Raw genomic sequence first — 19,899 nt, 5'->3', positions numbered from 1 at the left:
ATTCTGGATTAGTTGCAGTTTCTGGGTCACCTTCAAAGGTAGCCCCACGTAGAGTGCATGGCAGTAATCCAAGCGGGAGATAACCAGAGCATGTACTACATCCCACAGCCAGGAGGTTTGTCTGTTTCCCCAACTGACCCATTTTCTGCCCCTCTCTTTTCCACCCCTCCCAGCATCAGCATTGGCACTTTCTCAGCCTTCCAGCAGGCTGCTTCGTGCCAGCGCCCAGACGCCATCCTGCGCCAGCAGCAGCAGCAGCAACACTTAACCACCAGCAAGGCAGAGGAAGCGGGCGAACTCCTCCCTGCAGCCGAGCACAGCCCTTTGGTGAAGGCCGCGGTCTGGGGCATCTCAGCCACGCTGGGGGCTGCGGCCCTGGCCGTCACGCAGACCGCCCTGGAGTGGGCGCCTGAGTTCCTCCTGCAGCTCTTCTGACCTGGAGCAGAAGACGTTGTGCTCAGTGGACCTGGAGGACCGCCTCTTGGGGGCGCCCTAGCTCTGGGTTCCCTGCCCTGAGCAAAGGGATCAACTCAAAGGCCACCCAACTCTATGATTCTCATCCAAAGACTCCTGGCTGCCTGGAATGCTCTGCAGGGCAAGGGGCAGCCAAAACGCCAGCCAGGGGCGAGTGGAAAGCGCTGGCCAGCCTGCATGCACTTGCAAATAGCTCCAATTCCCTGCAGAGATGCCGTGAGTGTTGCAGCGCCTGGGGAGGCTGCCAAGGGGCTGCCGGGTGCTCGACCCCTCGGCTCACCACTGCCGTTCCCCTTCCCTGCATGAGGGCTGGGGTCTCCACCTTCGCGCAGCCAGTAACAGCTTCTCTTTGAACAGTGACAGGGAGGCTCCGGGCTTCCTTGCCCAAAAGCTGCATTGCAACAGACAACACATTCAGGGATGGGCATCTTGAGTTGGCATAGCAGAGGTCAAATTGCACATGACCCAGGGCGGAGAAGCATAGCTGAGGATTAGAGCGTCCGCCTTGTATGCAGATTGGTTTCGGTCCCTGCTGTTCGCCAGGAAGGGTGGGGTTACTGGGAAAGATCGCCTGTTTGAAACTTCAGAGATCCGCTGTCAACCCATTGAGCTATAGATGGACCTGTGTCTAATGTGGAATGAGGCAGCCTCCTGTTCATATCTGAATTGCATGGAAGCAATAGCTGCCTCTGCTTTGGGGTTTGGTGCCTGCCAAGTCTGCAAAGCCCTGCTATCAACTCCACATTTCTGGGGTCCCCTCTCTCTCCAGATGGAGAACAGCGTGAGAGCCTTGAGGCGAGGGCTCCTCAAACCTTGGATGCTGTCACCAACCTTCTGATCCTATATGTATACAGGCTCAAGGCAAAAATCCCAAACCTAAAGGGATATTTACTCTGACCAACGTAGAGCCCAATGGCAATTTTAAGCAGTGAGACTATCAATTTTTTCAGCCGACCCAACACAGGGTGGAACTGGATGGGCTCACACAGGAGGCGTCACCAGGAGAGAGTTTGCAGAGCCTCTGAACGACCAGGCAAAGCCAAGAGTCCCCTTATAAATGGTTTATTTACTAGGGAGTGGAGGAACACGGGCACACAGCCGTTTAACCAAAATGAACCGTAGGGAGAGATCCGCTGCCAAACTGTCTGAAATATGCTTTCAATTCTTGCTTGCCTTCTGAGATGGAGTTCTCTGTGGGCACCTTCATTCTGTGCCTGGATTTCAAGAGAGTCCAATGGGGGCTCCTGTGAACTCTGCAAGGGCTCTCATTTTCCGCCTCGGGCTCCCGGCCGCCTGCCTTGACTTTCACGCACAAGAAATCTGGCCGCACCTCCTTGCATACAGGGCCGGCCGTTCCATGAGGCAGAGTGAGGCAGTTGCCTCTGGCGGCAGATTCTGAGGGGTGGGAAGAAGCTAGAGCTGTGTGCTGTCTGCCCTAAGCTACCCTGCTGTCCTGGGTGCAGAGGAGGGCTCTGTTCTGGCACCAGCGCTGAAGTAGAGTCAGATTTTGTGCACAGAATAGGGAATGCCGTGTCTTGCCCTATGCCTTTTCGTCATCTGGGTGGCGGCAGCAGGCACAGCAGCCCCCCCCCTTTGCCAAATGAACCAGACGATGTGAGTCAAAACCGAGTGTGTGTGCATTTATTTATTTTATATTTGTATCCTGCCTTTCTCTGCCAGCAGACCCCAGATGGGACTGCCTCCCCGCTGCCCAAGTGCTGGTCTGATCGCTCCTGTCCCTGTTGAATGTCCAGTTTACAGTTCTGGACTAGAAAGGCGCACATTAAGTGGGAGTCCCGGTCCCACCGCTGACTCCGCTGCTCAGCCACACAACTTGCCTTGAAGGGGAGAACAAGGAAACCCAGACTATGTTGGGTTCGATGAGACTTTGCTGAAAGCAAAGGAAAGCTTTATAAAATAAATACTTTTGACTTTTTGGTTGGCCTGTGTTTCTGATGAGCAACGCCTGTGCCCCTCTCTTCCTTGGAACATAAAAGCATAAGAGTGCCCAGTTTTCTCGGTCGCCTGTGGGAAGCCTGCGAGCCCCTCCTGTAGTTTCTGGCATCTGGGATCTGTAAGCATTTCTGCCTCTGACCATAGAGGAAGGGCGTAGCCATGGGGGCTGATAGCCATCACTTGCCCTCTCCTCTCTGAATTTGCCCACGTGCAGAGAGGGCTTCCGTTGCACTCAGCTCCCTCTTCTGTGGTCTTCTCAGAAGAGACAACTTGCTGGCCACTGTGAGGACAGGATCCAGCTAGGGCAGGGCTCCCCAAACTTGGGTCTTCAGCTGTTTTATGGACTACAACCCCCATCATCCTCGACGGCTGGTCCTGCTAGCCAGGGACGATGAGAGTTGTAGTTCAACAACACCTGCAGATCCAAGTTTGGGAAACATGGAGCTTTTCTTACATTCCTACCCAAGCTGCTTTGGATTGTGTAAGAGCACCATATCCCAATGGTTCTAGTTACAGGTAGGCAGCCGTGTTGGTCTGCCATAGTTGAAACAAAATAAAATAAAAATTAAAAATTCCTTCCAGTAGCAGCTTAGAGACTAAGTTAGTTATTGGTATGAGCTTTCGTGTGTATCTGAAGAAGTGTGCATGCACACAAAAGCTCATACCAATGACTAACTTAGTTGGTCAATTTGATTTGAATTAATTTTATAATGAAATGATTTTAGAATGTTGTATTATTTTATTGTTGTTAGCTGCCCTGAGCCCGGCTTCGGCTGGGGAGGGCGGGATATAAATAAAAAAATATTATTTATTATTGGTCTCCAAGGTGCTACTGGAATGGTTTATTTTATTTTATTATTTTGTTTTGACAACCCAATGGGTTGAGCCATTGCAGTCATACCTCGGGTTACAGATGCTTCAGGTTGCGTTTTTTCAGGTTACGGACCTGCCGAAACTCAGAAGTACCGGAACGGGTTCCTTCTGGGTTTCATCAGTCGTGCATGCGCAGAAGCGCCGAATCGCAACCCGCGCGTGCGCAGACACGGTGTTGCGGGTTGCGAACGTGCCTCCCGCACGGATCACATTCGCAACCTGAGCATCCACTATTTTGCTATTACAAGAACAGAACCTCTCCCAAGGCTTGGCCTGGGCTAGTGGTCACCCGTTATTGGCTTCTTTCTCCAGCTTCCCGAGTTTCAATGCAGCCTGCAATTTTCTACCAGCCTTGGGGTACGGCTGGGATAAAATCATGTGGGGGGTGCCAGAAAAAATGTCTGTTGGAGCCCGAAGGGGAGGGAAGGAAGGCAGCAAGATGGCCAGAGAGAAAGGAAGGGGTGTCAGGATGATGTCTGCGCCCCCAAGTGACGGGCCCCTTCCATGGTTCAGAGGGAGAGAAAGGGGCTGAGGGGGCTGGTGCCTAGTCGATGGGCCGGAAGGTGAGCAGAGGGGGCTTCTCTGGCATGAGGATGAAGCCATAGACGGTCTTGAGGTCTGCCTTGGAGACGGTATCGATCTTGAAGTTACGCAAAATCTGAAACAAGAAGCACAACACGTGTGAGACTGCAGGTATGCTGGGGTGAGTGTTCCTTGAGTCGGTGGCAAGGGACCCCCTTTCCCTCCTCACCATTGCCTGAAAACAGGAACCACCAACCTTTCTTATTTTTATTAAAGATTTTCTTGATTTACAAAAGTGTTTGCAATGTCTCTCTCTCGTATTTTTTCCCCATGTAACATTTTTACACATCAGTTTCATTTGTTGAGAAATTAGGAAGAAAAGGGGGAAAGAGATGGGGGAGAGATGGGGGGGTTGAGTGGCGATGTTTCTATTTTACTTACTATATGTGGGGTTTGGTGTCAGCGTTGCTTGTGCAGGTTCTTTGCTGTTCACTTGTGTTCCTTTGGTGGTGAGAGAGGTTGGGGTTGGCCTGGGGTGTGGTTGTTCATTTGTGGTTGGCTGTGGTGGTCTTTGTTTTCGTGTGTGAGGGGGGTGGATGGGTGTTTTGGATCAGGTTAGCCATATTGATTTGTATGCTGTCGGTGGATTTTTGTCATTGTCTTGTAGGGCTGTGTATGTGATAAAGGGGAGCCATACGGGGGCGAAGGTGTCTTCTTCCATTTCTCCCTGTGTCAGTTATTAGTTTTTCTAATAAGGCTGTTTCCCAGACTATTTGGTACCATTGGTCCATGCTTACTCCTGACAGGTCTCTCCAGTGTCTGGCTATGATGTTTCTGGCTGCTGAAAGTAGGTGGGTTATGAGTTCTTTGTGGTGTAAGTGGGCATTACTGTCTTAGAAGATGTTTAGTAAGGCCAATTCTGGGGTGATTTCTAATACTTGCTTGGTTATTTTACTTATTTATTGTATGGTTGTTGACCACCAACCTTTCTGAGCCTGTGGGTGCATTTTGAACAAGCGCAGTGGGCGCCAGTCACAAAACAGCTGGGTCTGTGCCAAGGAGCAAGCCCCAGTGAATCTAGGGGGGATTACTTCTGCGTAGCCATAGATATGGTTGCAGTGGGTGGGTGGGAAGTGGGATGCTCCTCCGTGATACCCACCTACCCACCCCCAATGTCAAGCATGGGGTGCCACCCCCAGGAAACCATTCCACCGTGGGCACCGGGGATTTGCCACGCAACACTTTTGAAGTCAGAGTGAAATCGGCTTTGGGGGAGCCACCCCAAAACACAATATTTCAGACGGGGTCAGCGGCCTGTGGGTAACTGTGGGCGACACCCATGTACACGGACTCCACAAGAGGGGTACAGAGGCATTGAGCAAAGGGTCATATGCGCATCTCCACATTGTGGCGCCTCCCAAGACACCGGGTAGAGAATTGCTTCCACCTCCTGGACCTGCAGCCCCGCAACTCACATGCATGAGGAAGAGGGTCATTTCTGCCTCGGCCAAGCGCCGCCCGATGCACTGCCGTGACCCGAAGCCAAAGGCCAGCGCCTTGAAGCTGTTGTCCTCTTTGCCAGTCCAGCGGCTGGGGTCGTAGCGCTCCGGGTCCCTGAAGACCTCCGGGCTCCGGCCCATGGCATAGAGCCCCACCTGGCACAAGGTCTGCAAGGGAAGGAGCACAGTCTTGAGCGGAGGCTCCGGGGCAACGTCCTTGGCGGCTGAAATCAAGCTCTGGAGCTTCCAAAGGTGGTGGCTCGCTTGTACGTTCACCAGGGACATTCAGTCCCTCCAACAATAGTTGCTCCAGGCCGATAGGTGGTCACTGCACCCAGCCCATCATTGATCAAAACTCCACACAGATCTGGTAAAGGGACCCCTGACCATTAGGTCCAGTCGTGGCCGACTCTGGGGTTACGGAGCTCATCTCGCTTTACTGGCCAAGGGAGCCGGCGTACAGCTTCTGGGTCATGTGGCCAGCAGGACTAAGCCACTTCTGGCGAACCAGAGCAGTGCATGGAAACGCCGTTTACCTTCCTGCCGGAGCGGTACCTATTTATCTACTTGCACTTCGTGCTTTCGAACTGCTAGGTTGGCAGGAGCAGGGACCAAGCAATGGGAGCTGACCCCGTTGCGGGGATTCAAACCATCAACCTTCTGATCGGCAAGCCCTAGGTTCTGTGGTTTAACTGACAGCACCACCCGCATCCCTTTTATATATATAATTTTCCCCCCCTAATTCTTCACCCAGTTGCCAGGACTAAGAACATGAAACTTCATCTTGGGGAGATGATCACCCTTCCCACCACCAAGAGCTAGGTCCAGGTTGGGGAGAGTAGACAGGTAGCTCAGAGAAGGAGGATCTCTGAAGGAGGCTGGCTCGCCTCATCCCCTTTTGGAGCATCTTTTGGAGCCCTGCTGCCCTGTGCATTCTCAGGGACATCCGGATTGCCTGTCTGGGTGTATCAAAAGGACTTCTTCTCACCCAATCCACCAGGCAGACATAAGGCTGAAAGATCCCATTGTGAAGCCAAGAAGGCAAGGACGCACCAGGCATTAAGAACGTAAGAGCCTGCAGGATCAGGCCAATGGCCCATTGAGCCCAGCATCCTGTTCTCATAGCAGCCAGCCAGATGCCCCAATGGGAAGCCCACACACAGGATCCGCGCACAAGAGCAGCCCTCTCCCTTCCTGCGGTTTCCATCAGCTGCAATTCAGAAGCATGGCTGCCTCTGATTGTGGGAGCAGAACACAGCCATCAGGGCCAGTGGCCATCAATATGTGGGATGTGAAACACAAGAGCAGTCAAGTACAACATTCCTAGAGTGAACATGTTTACACATGGGGAGGAATGTTTGTCCAGCCAGCAGGTCAACTTCCTGTTTCCTTCTGGGCTGGGACAGACTTCCTCTGCATGTGACTAGAGGCAGGCGTGGCCTCACCTGTGCAGGTAATGACAAAAGCACAGGGCAGGGCATCCGTCTCCCTCTCTTTGACTACATGCATCGAAGTGTTACGCTATAGAAGCAATGCGGCCGCGAGCTACTGGTAGCTTGAAAGCAAAACATAATGGGAATGTTGGGACTGTTCCGTGGGAAACAGAGGGACGGTCTATTCACAGTGCGAAGCACCGGAATTAGTTCAGAGTGTAATATGAGCTGTACAGGAAGTACAGGAGGAGTTTGTCTCTCGGCTGTTGGAGTTTGAAGAGAGCAGTCGTGTTTTTCTGTAACACTGCAAAGACAGAAATAAAGGCATGTAAATACGTTTCTGTCTATCTCTTTCCCCTGCCCGGGGGGGGGCAGGAAAGAGGGGGGGGGTTTCTTCTCACGCCGAGAAGGATCGAGAAGGATCGCCTATCGCGACCTAGCCTGTATCCTGCCGGGGAATGCAGACAGGGAGGTCAACAGGAGATCAAGCCGGGTGCCTGGAGAGTGGCCAGTTTCTCCTGATAAAGGCTTGATTCCCAACACGAAGAAGCAACATCTGGCTTAGCCAAAGAACAAAGGGACTGTCACCTTATGAGATAGTTTCCATGTGTATGTTACTTTTCTAAGCTAAGTCTGCCTTCTGGGATCCGATTGTGAACAGAATGTGAGTAAACTCTTTTTATACTTTTATAGAAGACTGTGTCGTGTCTTATCTTTTATGAGGGAATAAGGGGGAAATACCAGAACAGTTATTATTGAGGCTTTAGTGAGCCTGAGCTAACGCATCCACTGCGAGTTTAAAAGGGGGAATGTTACTCTGCTAAATTGTGAACTTGTTAACACAAGTTGGAAAGGCTATAATCAAACAATATATCCTCTCCTGCATCCCTGAACATTCCCAGACAATAGCCCTCTTCTCCTCCGTGAATTTGCCTAATCCTCCTTTAAAGCCATCCAGGACGGGGGCCACTCCCGCCTCCTGTGGAAGGAAGTGCCATAAGGATAACTATGCACTGTCAGAAGGACTTTCATTTGTCCGTCCTGAATCTCCCATCATTCAGCTCCATGGGATGCCCGTGAGTTCTAGCGTTAGGAGAGAGGGAGGAAAACTTTTATATTTACCCTTTCTCCATGCTGCAGCTCCACATCTCCTCTCTTGCCTACTCTGACTGGCTTGTCAGGGTCCCAGGCAGAGGAGGGTCTTTCCCATCACTCTGCCACTCAAATCTGCTTTGAGCAGATGGTCCTTCTGCAAGGAGAGGAATGGTCTGGGCCAAGGCAGCCTTGATCACAATGTCTCTGATGGGGGATAGAACTGTTGAAGATTCATTCCCCGTGTCCGCAGTCATGGGATTGTTGTCTATCACATGATGGTGTATGTTTTGACTCCACAGGGTGGGAAGTGACGGAGACAGGATGTTTTGGTATTACTGTGTTCCGTGAAGTGGGACTATTGTCCTTTGTTCTTTCTCTTTGCTGTCTGATGCTAGAGAGAGAGGGAGCCATGTTGCAGTGCTCCTCCGTGTGTGTTTAGATGTAAATAAAGTAGATTAGCCAAAATGCTGAGTTGCTGAGGTCTGTCCCGCGAAACACGCAGACTCTGCGGATCCCTAAGTGTGCCGGTGTGTGTGGGCATCAGTCACTGTGATGTTCGGGCTGAAGAAAGCTTTTGAAGCTCCCGAACGATCGACCAGGAGGAAGAGAACATGCCAGTCGGACATGTGTCTCTGCCAGGGTCCTACTCGAGTGTAGGACGAGCTCCTGACAAGAACAACAAGAATCGGCATGGGATCCTGGCTGATGGGTGGCGAAGGGAGACTGCAAAGGATACTCACCCCAGCTGGCACACAGTAGTTCTGAAGCACCACGTCCCTCATCGGGTAGCGCTGCACTGTAATCCCCACAGGGTAGAGCCTGCAAGAGAAGAATGTCGTTGTGGCTTCTCAAAGAAAGTGGAGGAAGAGAATAATAGCATCATAGAATGTAGACTTGGAAGGGACCCCGAGGGTCATCTAGTCCAACCCCCTGTGAGGCAGGAATATATATTTTTAATTTAATTTTCAATAACAATCTACCAATTAAGGACAAATTAAATCAAATCCAAATTACAATAACCACAATACACCAATTATATATTCCAATTATTAAAAAATTGGGACTTCCCATGTTCCAGATGTCTAATCGTCCTCATTCATGTCTCTGCATCTGTGGCTATTTTTCAAATTCAAAACTAATATTATCCATCCTTATTCACAGCCTCAGGCAGGAATATTTTGGCCAACATGGGACTTAAACCCACAACCCTGGGGTTAAGAGTCCAACTGAGCTATCCCAGATTAGTACCACCAGAAGTTGTTTCAGGAAAGCCATTCTTCATGCAGCTCATTGCTAACTCCTCTTCCATGAGCTTCCCAGTCCAATCCCAAGCTAATAGTTTTCATCCACCCTGCCCACCCCGCAGCCACCTTGTGGGACCCATTTCCTCGCCAGGCATGGCACCCATCCTACCCTCCTTACCTCAGCGTCTCCTTGATTGCTCCCTTGAGCAACGGCATGTCATTCATCACCTTGGAGAGCTCCCTGGATGAGACCGCAGCAGCCTTGACCTCTTCCCGAAGGGCAGTCTGGACTTGTGGGTTTCGGGCCAGCTCAAAGAGGGTGAAGAGCAGGGGCATGGCTGTCTGGAGGGGGGAGAGAGAGAGTCAAGGGAGGAAGAACCTCCTCGGACTGTGTGCCCCCCTCCCCGAAATAATGGGAAGCTACTCAAACAAAGCTCCATAGAGTTCAAGCTCTGGTTTTCCCAGTAGTAATGTATGGAAGTGAGAGCTGGACCATAAAGAAGGCTGATCGCCGAAGAACTGATGCTTTTGAATTCTGGTGCTGGAGGAGACTCTTGAGAGTCCCATGGACTGCAAGAAGATCCAACCTCTCCATTCTGAAGGAAATCAGCCCTGAGTGCTCACTGGAAGGACAGATCCTGAAGCTGAGGCTCCAAGACTTTGGCCACCTCATGAGAAGAGAAGACTCCCTGGAAAAGACCCTGATGTTGGGAAAGATGGAGGGCACAAGGAGAAGGGGATGACAGAGGGCGAGATGGTGGGACAGTGTTCTCGAAGCTACCAGCATGAGTTTGATCAAGCTGCAGGAGGCAGTGGAAGACAGGAGTGCCTGGCATGCTCTGGTCCAGGGGTCACAAAGAGGAGGACACAACTAAATGACTAAACAACTCAAACATACAGTTGTGCTAGAACTGGTGTTACATATTCAGACTGTCTGGTCAGCAATTTGGTTGCCAGATTCTGAGCCCACTGCCGTTTCTGAACTGTCTTCAAAGGCAAGCCCTACTTTAGCAAAACAGGAAACCATAGTTAACGGAAAGCTTCCTAATTTGTTGTCTTGCACAAAGAGAAGAGTAAGTTGCATATGTGTCCAGAAGTCTCATTCATATTTCAGGAAGATAACATGCAAATAATCCGATTCTGGCCATTGTGTTCCGTGGAGGTTACAACTAGGAATATGTAATAAGGATTGCGGCCTTCCAAAGTGTAAATGCTGCCGCTACACTCATTGTTACGAAGAGATGAATGAAAACCACATGAAATGTCACTGGTAATTGTAATTGGTAGAGATGAGCTGCTTTCAATGTATAAAGCATAATATCTCTTCAGTAATGTAATTTCCATGTTGATCCAATTGAATCTCCGAGTCTTCATACACTCCACATTAAATTATTTTCTTCCTCATACCTGTTTTATATATTATAATACTATCATTCATTTTTATGTTGATCTTATCTGTGAACCACCTTGAGATCTCTGGGTATAGGGTGGTATATAAATTATCATCATCATCATCATCACCATCATCAGAAGGACACATTGACAAAACCCACTGAAGCCAGTTTAATGGTCTCAGCCTTCTGCTTTTCCAGACCAACAGTGACGTGGTCTCTGGCACCTTCCACAGCAACCGTTTTTGTTGCTGGAAGCAGTCAGTGGGGGGCTGGCCAGGTGGGAATAAGCCAGCAAAGCAGGGGGCAGGCCTTACAGGACCCCTTGCAGGAGGTCCCAGGCTCTCCAGTTAAGGCTGGGCTGTATGTACCATCTGAAACCCAGGAGACCCATTGCTGCCAGTCAGTGTGGCCAAGACTAAGCTCAAGAACCACCCATGGTTTGGCCTGGTCTGATGTTCCTGATCTGTTTATGGGGCGGGGCGCACCCACCGTGTCCACGCTGCCCGCCGTGAGCTCCGTCATGTTGGCCTTGATGGAGTCGAGGGGCATCTCCTCTTGCAGAAGCAGCTCGGCCATGATCCCGGAATACTTGCGGGGCTGCCCCAGGCAAAACTCCTGGTAGATATTCTGTATGCACTTGTCCGCTGCAGAAGCAAGGAGAGAGAGGTGGGGATCAGGTCCAGGCGCAGTGAGAAGCGCCCCACTCTCAGCCTTAGAAAGAAGCCCACATCCAGACCAGGGGTGGCAGGCAGGGAGCCCAGCAGCAGGTGGCGCCAGAGACAATGGCAGGCAGGGCCAACTCCAGCCGAGTTTTGCCCCCATCCTCCTCCATGGTGGGTCCCAAAAGGGGCACTGCTGAGACTGGGGGGGAGGGAGGAAGCAGACAGGAAGCGCCACTCTGTGGACTAGCTGAAGGAAAGATGGGAAGCAGGCAAGTGGGCTTGGCTGAGCACAAACTGAACCCAGGCCCCCAAAGGCCCCCAAGGACATACATAGCACATTGGGACCCCAGGAGCTCCAAGGCCATGGCTGTTGATGAACGGGAACCAAAATGAGGAATGAGATGGTTCCGGTTTCCAGCAAGAGAGAACCAGTGAGGAGCCTCCTCCTCACACACCAGAGATGGGCACCAGGGTGTTGGCAGTACAGGATCTCCTGGAAGTTAAGGGAAGCTAACAAGATCAAGCTTCAGGCCTCCACTGCCTGGTTCTGAATGGGGCAACTGTGCCCCTGAAGGGCCAGGTGCGCAGCCTGGGAGCCATTTTGGACTCACAGCTGTCCATGGAGGCACAGGTCAATTCTGTAGCCAGGGCAGCTGTCTACCAGCTCCATCTGGTACGCAGGATGAGACCCTACCTGCCCACGGACTGTCTCGCCAGAGTGGTGCATGCTCTAGTTATCTCCCGCTTGGACTACTGCAATGCGCTCTACGTGGGGGCTACCTTTGAAGGTGACCCGGAAACTAATCCAGAATGCAGCAGTTAAGAATGCTGACTGGGGGCAGCCGCCGAGACCACATAACACCAGTCTTGAAAGACCTACATTGTCTCCCAGTACGTTTCTGAACACAATTCAAAATGTTGGTGCTGACCTTTAAAGCCCTAAATGGCCTCAGTCCAGTAGATCTGAAGGAGCGTCTCCACCCCCATCGTTCTGCCCTGACACGGAGGTCCAGCGCCAAGGGCCTTCTGGCGGTTCCCTTGCTGTGAGAAGCAAAGCTACAGGGAACCAGGCAGAGGGCTTTCTCTGTGGTGGTGCCGCCCTGTGGAATGCTCTCCCAGCAGATGTCAAAGAGAAGAACAACTACCAGACTTTTAGAAGACATCTGAAGGCAGCCCTGTTCAGGGAAGTTTTTAATGTGTGACATTTTAATGTATTTTTAATCTTTGTTGGAAGCCGCCCAGAGTGGCTGGGGAAATAATAAATTATTATTATTATTATTTCCTTATCTCCTTCTGCTTCTTTGGAGGGCAGGAACTCCCTGCCCAGTAAACTGTTCCTGCTAGATCAGGGGTCTGCAACCCGCGGCTCCGGAGCCGCATGTGGCTCTTTTACACCTTTGCCGCGGCTCCGGGGCAGATACTAGCGAGGGGAGGAGGCGCATTGTGCGCCCCAACACTCCCCACTGTGGCAGGCGCTGTACTGGCTGTGACGTCGCATGGGGGCGGTGCGTGCGTTAGTCACGCACCGTCCCGACATCACCTTCCCGCCCGCCCGCCCGCCCGCCCGCCCGCTACATTGTAAGGGGCATGTATGCTGGTCACTGCATTGAAAGGGGAGTGAAGAACACACACACAAAAAAGGTAACTTGTTAATTTAACGTTTATTTCTATGAGGAGGAGTAATTCTGAGGGGTCAAACAAAGAAATAATAAAAAAATGTGACAAAAAAGTTATTTTTATAATGACGAGTTTTGCGGCTCCCAGTTTTTTCTCTCTTCGGAAACGGGTCCAAGTGGCTCTTTTTGTCTTAAAGGTTGCAGACCCCTGTGCTAGATCCCTGGTACTAAGTGGGGTAACTGTGCCCCTGAAGGACCAGGTGTATAGTCTGGGGGTCATCTTGGACTCACAGCTGTCTGTGGAGGTGCAGGTTAATACTGCATCCAGGGCAGCTGTCTACCAGCTCCATCTGGTACACCAGCAGAGACCCCACCTGCCTGCGCACTGTCTTACCAGGCTGGTACATACAGTGGTACCTCTGGTTGCAAACGGGATCCATTCTGGAGGCCCGTTCGCGACCTGAAAAGAACGCAGTCCACATCTGCATGTCTGTGGAGACGCAGGTCGCGATTCGCCGCTTCTGCACCTGCACAGATGTCATTTTGCGCGTCTGCGCGTGCGTGAGTGGCGAAACCCGGAAGTATCCGGTACTTCCGGGTCACCGCAGGACGCAACCTGAAAACGCGCAACCTGAAGCAAACGTAACATGAGGTATGACTGTACTCTGGTTATCTCCAGCAACTGCAGCCTCTGCAGCTAGCCTCTCTGTCTCCATTGCCACCAAGTGCCCCTTGTCCAGTGCCCACTGCCAGCCCTCGACTGGTCCATGTAAGGTCAACTCACGCAGGCCCAGGACTGTGTCACATTCCTGCTCCAGGCAGCGCATGCTCCCTGCATGCTTAATTCCAGCTCAAAGGTGAAGGGAGCGCTGCTTGCCCTGCCACCCAGTCAAACCAAGCCATGTAGCTCAGCCGCTCCTTTGCACCCCACTGGGTGAGAGGGAGCTACTGCCTCATGGTCCTCTTCTCTCTCCCCGACGAGGGATCTGGGGCTCACCGTGCTTAAAGATGGCGTCCCAGGCCTCCATGTGATCTCGCCAGAGCTTCTTGTTCACCCAGCGCATGACCCCGGGCGGCAGGAAGAGGAGAGGCAAGGTTGTGCGCAGCATCGTCTCCACGGTGTCGATGAAGTGCTGGGACTCCGGATTGGGATTCTCGTCCAGGAGGCCCAGGCGCTGGCCGTACAAGGCGTAGCTGCTGGCTGCCGGGATGGGAGGAAGATTGGAGGTTAGACGTCACAGGAGAGGGAGTGGGGGCTTTCCAGATGCACTCTCTCATCCCGAAGGAAGGAAGGAAGGAGCGTCCTCCTCCACAAAGTTTCAAATCCTAGGCAATATTCCAGGGGAATATTCCTGCGGAACTCTCTCCCACAAGAGGCAGTAATGGCCAACCACCTGGATGACTTTAAAAGAGGGCTGGAAAAATTCATGGAGGAGATGGCGTTCAGTGGCTTTGAGCCACGATGGCCAGGATTTGCCAAAGGCAGCAACACTCGTGAATACTAGTTGAACCGGACCACGGGTTTTTGTGACTTTTCAGGATTATTGGCTGCCTGATTTCCATCGCTGAATATATTGAAACCTGGCAAGACTTTAAAAGTCAGCAAACTATAAAGCTTGTATTTTTCTTTTTTACCTAAACAGTCTTTGTTAAGAGGAAAACTTAAATGGGATAAAAGTAACCCAAATCTGCCTAAAGCATCCTTAGATATCGTATTTATTCTAGAAGGTTATGCAACCTTGTCCTAAATAATAAATAATAATAATAATAATACTTTTTATTTATACCCTGCCCTCCCCAGCCAGGGAGGCTAACACCAGTAAAATTACAATAAAAACATTAGGGGGGGCAATTTAAAATACAGGTTAAAATGCAATTTAAAATGCAGCCTCATTTTAAAAGTAGCCGATAGATCAAGACCATAAGGGGAGGGAAACATAAGGGTCAGACTGAGTCCAAACCAAAGGCCAGGCAGAAAAGCTCTGTCTTGCAGGTCCTGCGGAAAGATGTCAAGTCCCGCAGGGCCATAGTCTCTTGTGACAGAGCGTTCCACCAAGTCGGGGCCAGTACTGAAAAGGCCCTGGCCCTAGTTGAGACCAGTCTAACCACCTTGCGGCTTGGGACCGCCAAAATGTCATTTGTGGACCTTAAGGTCCTCCACGGGGCATACCAGGAGAGGCGGTCCCATAGGTACGAGGGTCCTAGGCCACATAGGGCTGTAAAGGTCAAAACCAGCCCCTTAAACCTGACCCTGGACTCCACCGGGAGCCAGTGCAGGCTTCTAGAGATAAGCTGCAGGTGGGTGGTGATTTTTCAACTCTGCTGAAATAGGTATTTGCATTCTTACACAAGTAAGAAGAGGACTCCCCCCCCCAAAAAAATGCCCGTACCTTCCAGGGTGAAGCGGAAGAGGTCATGGTAGAGGTCAACCGTGAGCGAGCGCCGCGCATTCTTCCTGATCAGCCGATGTATGGACTCAGCAAAGTCCTCGGCCACCGTGTTGAGGAAGGGCAGGAACTTCCGGGTGCCCACAGGGCTGATCACCTCTTTGTTGAGGATGAGGCGGTCTGAGCGCCAGTCCTCCCCGTTCCTGCGTGGGAAGAAGGCCCCAAAGTGAGGTAGGAGACTCTGCGCCTGGAGTGCTTGGCTTGGCTTCCTGTGCAGGGACTCCATCCCCCACCACTGATCCTCTCTTGCCCCACCTTCCCTCCTGGGCCTGGCACCCCAGTTACCACCCTCCCATCACTCAGAGGCAGCTCAGTGGCAGAGCATCTTCCTTGCATGCAGAAGGTCCCAGGTTCGAGTCCTGACCGCATCTCCAAGAAGGGCTGGGAGAGGATCCTGCTCTGAAATCCTGGAGATCCACTGCTGCCAAAGCTACTTCCGCCCTATGGAGGAGGTGGGGTTGTGCGATTGGGGGGGATTTCCAGCCGCGTGACTCCCCGGCCGGCCAATCGGCTGGCTCTGGGGGCGTGGCCTGCCCTATTTAAGGCAGGACGCGCCGGGGGTCTCCCTCTTTGCCACCTGCTAGCTGTTCCTGTTTTTCCCACCCTCCTGCCCTTTAAGGTTTTCGTTCCTTGACCTTGCTATAGACCTCAGTTGGTCGGCGTTGAGGGGTCTGGTGGGAATTTTTCCACTTGGCAAATTGGCACCATCCCCTTGGTTTTTGCCTCCCTCATAGCAAATCGTCACAACTTTCTGGGTATTGGCGGACAGGCATTGGTATTGCTCTGTAGATGGAAGAGGGGAGGTAGCGCCATCACCTGCCCCACATATTGAAGTGTAGTCTGGTAAAGGATTCTGGGGGGCGTGGCCCTGTCTGAAGCCTGTGGAGGTCAGGGCCTAAGGAACACCCCCTATTGGTGACCCCGGGGGGAGTTCCTGGTTGATGTGCATCAGCAGGACTCCCCCTACTGGTGGTTAACCCTTCCCGGACTTCAAGCGGAAGGGCTGAAGTGGGATATAGTCGGTTAGGACCAGTGCCTAAGCCAATACCGCTCATCACCTGTAACCAATAAAGTTGTGGCCATTAACCTTCATAATTGTGTCATTATTTCCACTGGGGATGGGCAGGAACTCACCACGCAACCAGTGCAGCCACTGGTCTAACTCAGTAGAAGGCAGTGCTCTTTGCTCCTCCTGCAATCCCATTCCTGCCTCGGAGCTCAGCGTTGCCTCCACATATTCGGAGGGTACCTGAGGTCCTCTCGACTCCAGCTCCCATCGGCCTCAGGCAGCATGGCCAGTGGTCAGCCATGAAGGGTGCTGCTGTCCAGTAAGACCAGAAGAGCACTTGGGCTGTTCTGTGGAGGCCACTTTTAGCCAGAGGAGCTGAGATTCAAGAGGAGGCAGATGGGTCTCATTTCAAAACCATATTGGCTCTGGTGCGTTACAGCAGCAGGGACTGGGAGAATCGCAGAACCACAGAAAGGACCAACCACGAATGCCATCTAGTCCAATCCTCTGCAATCATAACTGTCAGTTTCCCTTTTTTTAAGGGAAATTCCCTTATTCCAAATAGGATTTCTCACAAGAAAAGGGAAAAGTTGACAGCTATGACTGCAATGCAGGAATCTTTCACCGAAAGCGAGACTCAAATCCAAAGCTCTGAGATTAAGAGTCTTATGCTCCATCAACTGAGCTAAGAATGCTTTGAAGTCATTCTGACAAGGGATGAGAACCAGCGTTCCTGAGACCCCGTGCGGTGTAGTGGTTAGAGCAGACTTTTATCAAACTTGAGTCCCCAGGTGTTAAAATAAAAAAATTCCTTCCAGTAGCACCTTAAAGACCAACTAAGTTAGTTCTTGGTATGAGCTTTCGTGTGCATGCACACTTCTTCAGATACACTGAAACAGAAGTTGCCAGATCCTTCTATATAGTGAGAAGGTGGGGAGGGGTATTACTCAGAAGGGTGGTGGGAATGGGAGATTGGCAGATAGCTGAGATGAGCCTGTTGACGACTCTTAGTCCTGGCAGCTAGGGATGATGGGAGTTGTAGGCCAATAACATTTGGGCACCCAAGTTTGAGAAAGGCTGGGTTAGAGTGTTGGGCTAGTCCTGAAGAGACCTGGGTTCGAATCACAACTCAGCCATGAAGCTCACTGGGTGGCCGTTGATCAGTCACTGCCTGAAAAGGTTGTTGTGCAGATTAAATGAAGAGAGGGAGAGGAACCATGTACCCACACGGTCCCATAAATAAATAAATGGGAAGTTATCCCACTGCATGAGGCCGTCCCAACCATCAGGGGGGGGCACTGGGTGTGGGAAATGCAGAAGTTACGCCACTAAAGTAGTTCCCGATGCCACGTCCAGGAGCAGCCGCAGCCCGCCCTTCCCTACTGGCCTCACTCACAATAGGAAGACTCCGCATTTGTGGTTCCGCAGCGTGCGGTGAGCGATCCACGAATTGATGCCCATTCGGCGTGGGAAGACCCCCTCGGACTGGAACAGAACGGCAGCATCACGGGGCAGGAGAAGGTGGACGGAGTCGTAGGTGCCCAGCGTCTCCCTGCCAAGTGGGACGGAGTCAAGCCCTTGAGATATGGACACACCCCCCCAAACTGCCCCTGCCAAATCCCAGAACCAGAGTGCAGCTCCCAAAGTGCAGAATAAACAGAAAAGTTTTCTCTCTTTATCTCTCTCTTTATCTCTCTCTCTCTCTCTCTCTCTCTCTCTCTCTCTCTCTCTCACACACACACACACACACACACACACACACTGCCCTCAACAGAAACCTCTGCCCTCAACAGAGGGCTGATTCATACATGCAGATAGTAGGGTCTTATTGTTTTTAACTGGCTTGTAGAATGTACTAGCTGGTGGGTCTGCATCGTTCGGCAGCTGTGGGGTTACCGTATTTTTCTCTCTATAAGACGCACCAGACCACAAGACGCACCTAGTTTTTGGACGAGGAAAACAAGAAAAAAAATATTCTGAATCTCAGAAGCCAGAAGAGCAAGAGGGATCGCTGCGCAGTGAAAGCAGCAATCCCTCTTGCTGTTCTGGCTTCTGGGATAGCTGCGCAGCCTGCATTCGCTCCATAAGACGCACACACATTTCCCCTTACTTTTTAGGAGGGAAAAAGTGAGTCTTATAGAGCAAAAAATACGATAATTTATTTGAGTTCCTGAAATTGCCTCCCTAGGGAAGCCCAGCCAGCCCCAGCCCCAGCCTCCAATCCTTTTAGCAACCTTCTTGCAAGGTAGCTTTTTAAGGAAGCCTGTTGGGTGTCCCCTTTGGAAGCAAGGCATTTGAGGAAGCATCACAGAGCGACTGACAGAGCAAGATCCCGTGCGGAAGACCATTGAGTATAAATCCACCTCCATTGGGCTGTTAATGCGTGAGTGACCTATTGCCACACAAACCCGCACTAAGGCGGCCGTCTAATACTGCCTGATGCTGAAATCAGGTCTAGGGGCTGAGCGGTGACCCAGACGAAGACCCTGGACTGTGGTCTTCCAAGCTCAAACCATGCATGGCCATGCAAGCTCAAGCAAGTTTTAAATGGCTCACTACCACACTCTGCCTCAAAATTTTGCATTGGCTAATTTGCACAAATACTGTTGTCCTTAAACAGCCCTTGTTATGGGACTGGAGTCTGAAATGGGCTGAAACCCACGGGGTGAAATCCGCAAGACACTTTCTGGGCACCAAAGCCCTAAGATTTGGCACAGACAGAGTCCAACCAACACGCCCTGGTTCCTGGAAAAAGACGGAAATGGGCCATTTATGCCCCTGACCCCCAGCAGAAAGCGTGTTCCCACACACATCCCACACTTTCCAATGTGGTTCTTCCCCACATTTCCCCCTGCAAAAAGTCTGGGGTTTGTTTTTTTTTAAGAACGTGGATTTGCTGTGCTAAGATGACAGGGCACTTTGATTTAAACACGAGGTTATTGTTTTCTTGCTTCTGGTTTAACTATTTATTTGTGGTTTTATCTTGCATTTTAATCTTGCAAATGGCCCTGAGATCTCTTGATGAAGAGGTACCTCGGGTTAAGAACTTAATTCGTTCTGGAGGTCCGTTCTTAACCTGAAACCGTTCTTAACCTGAAGTACCACTTTAGCTAATGGGGCCTCCTGCTGCTGCCATGCGATTTCTGTTCTCATCCTGAAGCAAAGTTCTTAAGCCGAGGTACTATTTCTGGGTTAGCGGAGTCTGTAACCTGAAGCGTCTGCAACCCGAGGCACCACTGTATATAAATCAAATAGATAAAATTAGATTAAATAAAACTCTAAGACGCGTCTGGATTGCTTCTGCATAAGAGTGTCCACCTGAGAGCGGGTTTGGAACTCACCTGTAGATGGGACCCAGGTTCTGGAAGTTCTTCTGCATGATGTGGTGGAAATTTGGGAAGCTGTTGGTCCTCCAGAACTGGTACAGGTTGACCCAGGCGTTGGGGCTGCTGCGGGGGATGGCCTCAAAGGGAAGCGCCCTGGAGATTGGTGGCTTTGGGGCCATGGCGGGAGCCACAGAATGGCGTGGCTGCCCTGAGCAGAAGGAGCGCAGGACGCGAGAAGGAGCAGACCGGGGGCTCATCTGACCACGGGCTCCCATCTCCCCTCCCCTGCCGTCGCAGCACCCGGCAACCTCCTGGGTCTTCTGGTTCCTCTCCAAGTGCTCTCCCCCGA

The 19,899-nt window shown here is 51.5% G+C and overlaps 2 protein-coding genes across 4 annotated transcripts in view; one reads left to right on the top strand and one right to left on the bottom strand.

Annotated features, from left to right (window-relative positions):
* Window positions 1-2,410, top strand: part of LOC310713102 (TBC1 domain family member 20-like) — a 17,795-nt gene extending 15,385 nt beyond the window's left edge. The window contains exon 8 of the mRNA XM_083516888.1: window positions 174-2,410. Coding sequence (XP_083373014.1) covers window positions 174-435 — 262 coding nt within the window. The 3' untranslated portion in view covers window positions 436-2,410. The remainder of the gene's footprint in view (window positions 1-173) is intronic.
* Window positions 2,100-19,899, bottom strand: LOC310713078 (cytochrome P450 11B, mitochondrial-like). 3 transcript variants are annotated; one of them, XR_014529079.1, is made up of 10 exons: window positions 19,566-19,899; window positions 17,621-17,776; window positions 15,159-15,358; window positions 13,766-13,969; window positions 10,980-11,134; window positions 9,275-9,438; window positions 8,593-8,671; window positions 5,301-5,492; window positions 3,264-3,961; window positions 2,100-3,182 (listed from the first exon to the last, which is right to left on the bottom strand). XR_014529079.1 is itself a non-coding variant. In XM_083516806.1 (9 exons), exons 1-9 carry the CDS (start codon window positions 19,823-19,825, stop codon window positions 3,848-3,850), a joined length of 1,524 nt encoding a protein of 507 aa, XP_083372932.1. In that variant the 5' UTR covers window positions 19,826-19,899; the 3' UTR covers window positions 2,100-3,847. The 3 variants fall into 3 exon arrangements, 1 of the variants encoding a protein (XP_083372932.1); XR_014529080.1 differs by having other exon boundaries at window positions 2,100-3,187; window positions 3,301-3,961; XM_083516806.1 differs by having other exon boundaries at window positions 2,100-3,961.

Source organism: Podarcis liolepis (assembly GCF_965112155.1).
Source record: "Podarcis liolepis genome assembly, chromosome: 8".
Lineage (NCBI taxonomy): Eukaryota > Metazoa > Chordata > Lepidosauria > Squamata > Lacertidae > Podarcis > Podarcis liolepis.
This window is presented reverse-complemented; position numbering and strand designations above follow the sequence as displayed.

Coding starts and splice junctions, on each gene's coding strand:
- LOC310713078 (XM_083516806.1), bottom strand. CDS start 19,825: ATGGGAGCCCGTGGTCAGATGAGCCCCCGGTCTGCTCCTTCTCGCGTC. Junction 11,135..13,765: donor GGACGCCATCTTTAAGCACG/GTGAGCCCCAGA, acceptor TTGCTTCTGCAG/CGGACAAGTGCATACAGAAT. Junction 3,962..5,300: donor TGACCCTCTTCCTCATGCAT/GTGAGTTGCGGG, acceptor TTCTTGTTTCAG/ATTTTGCGTAACTTCAAGAT.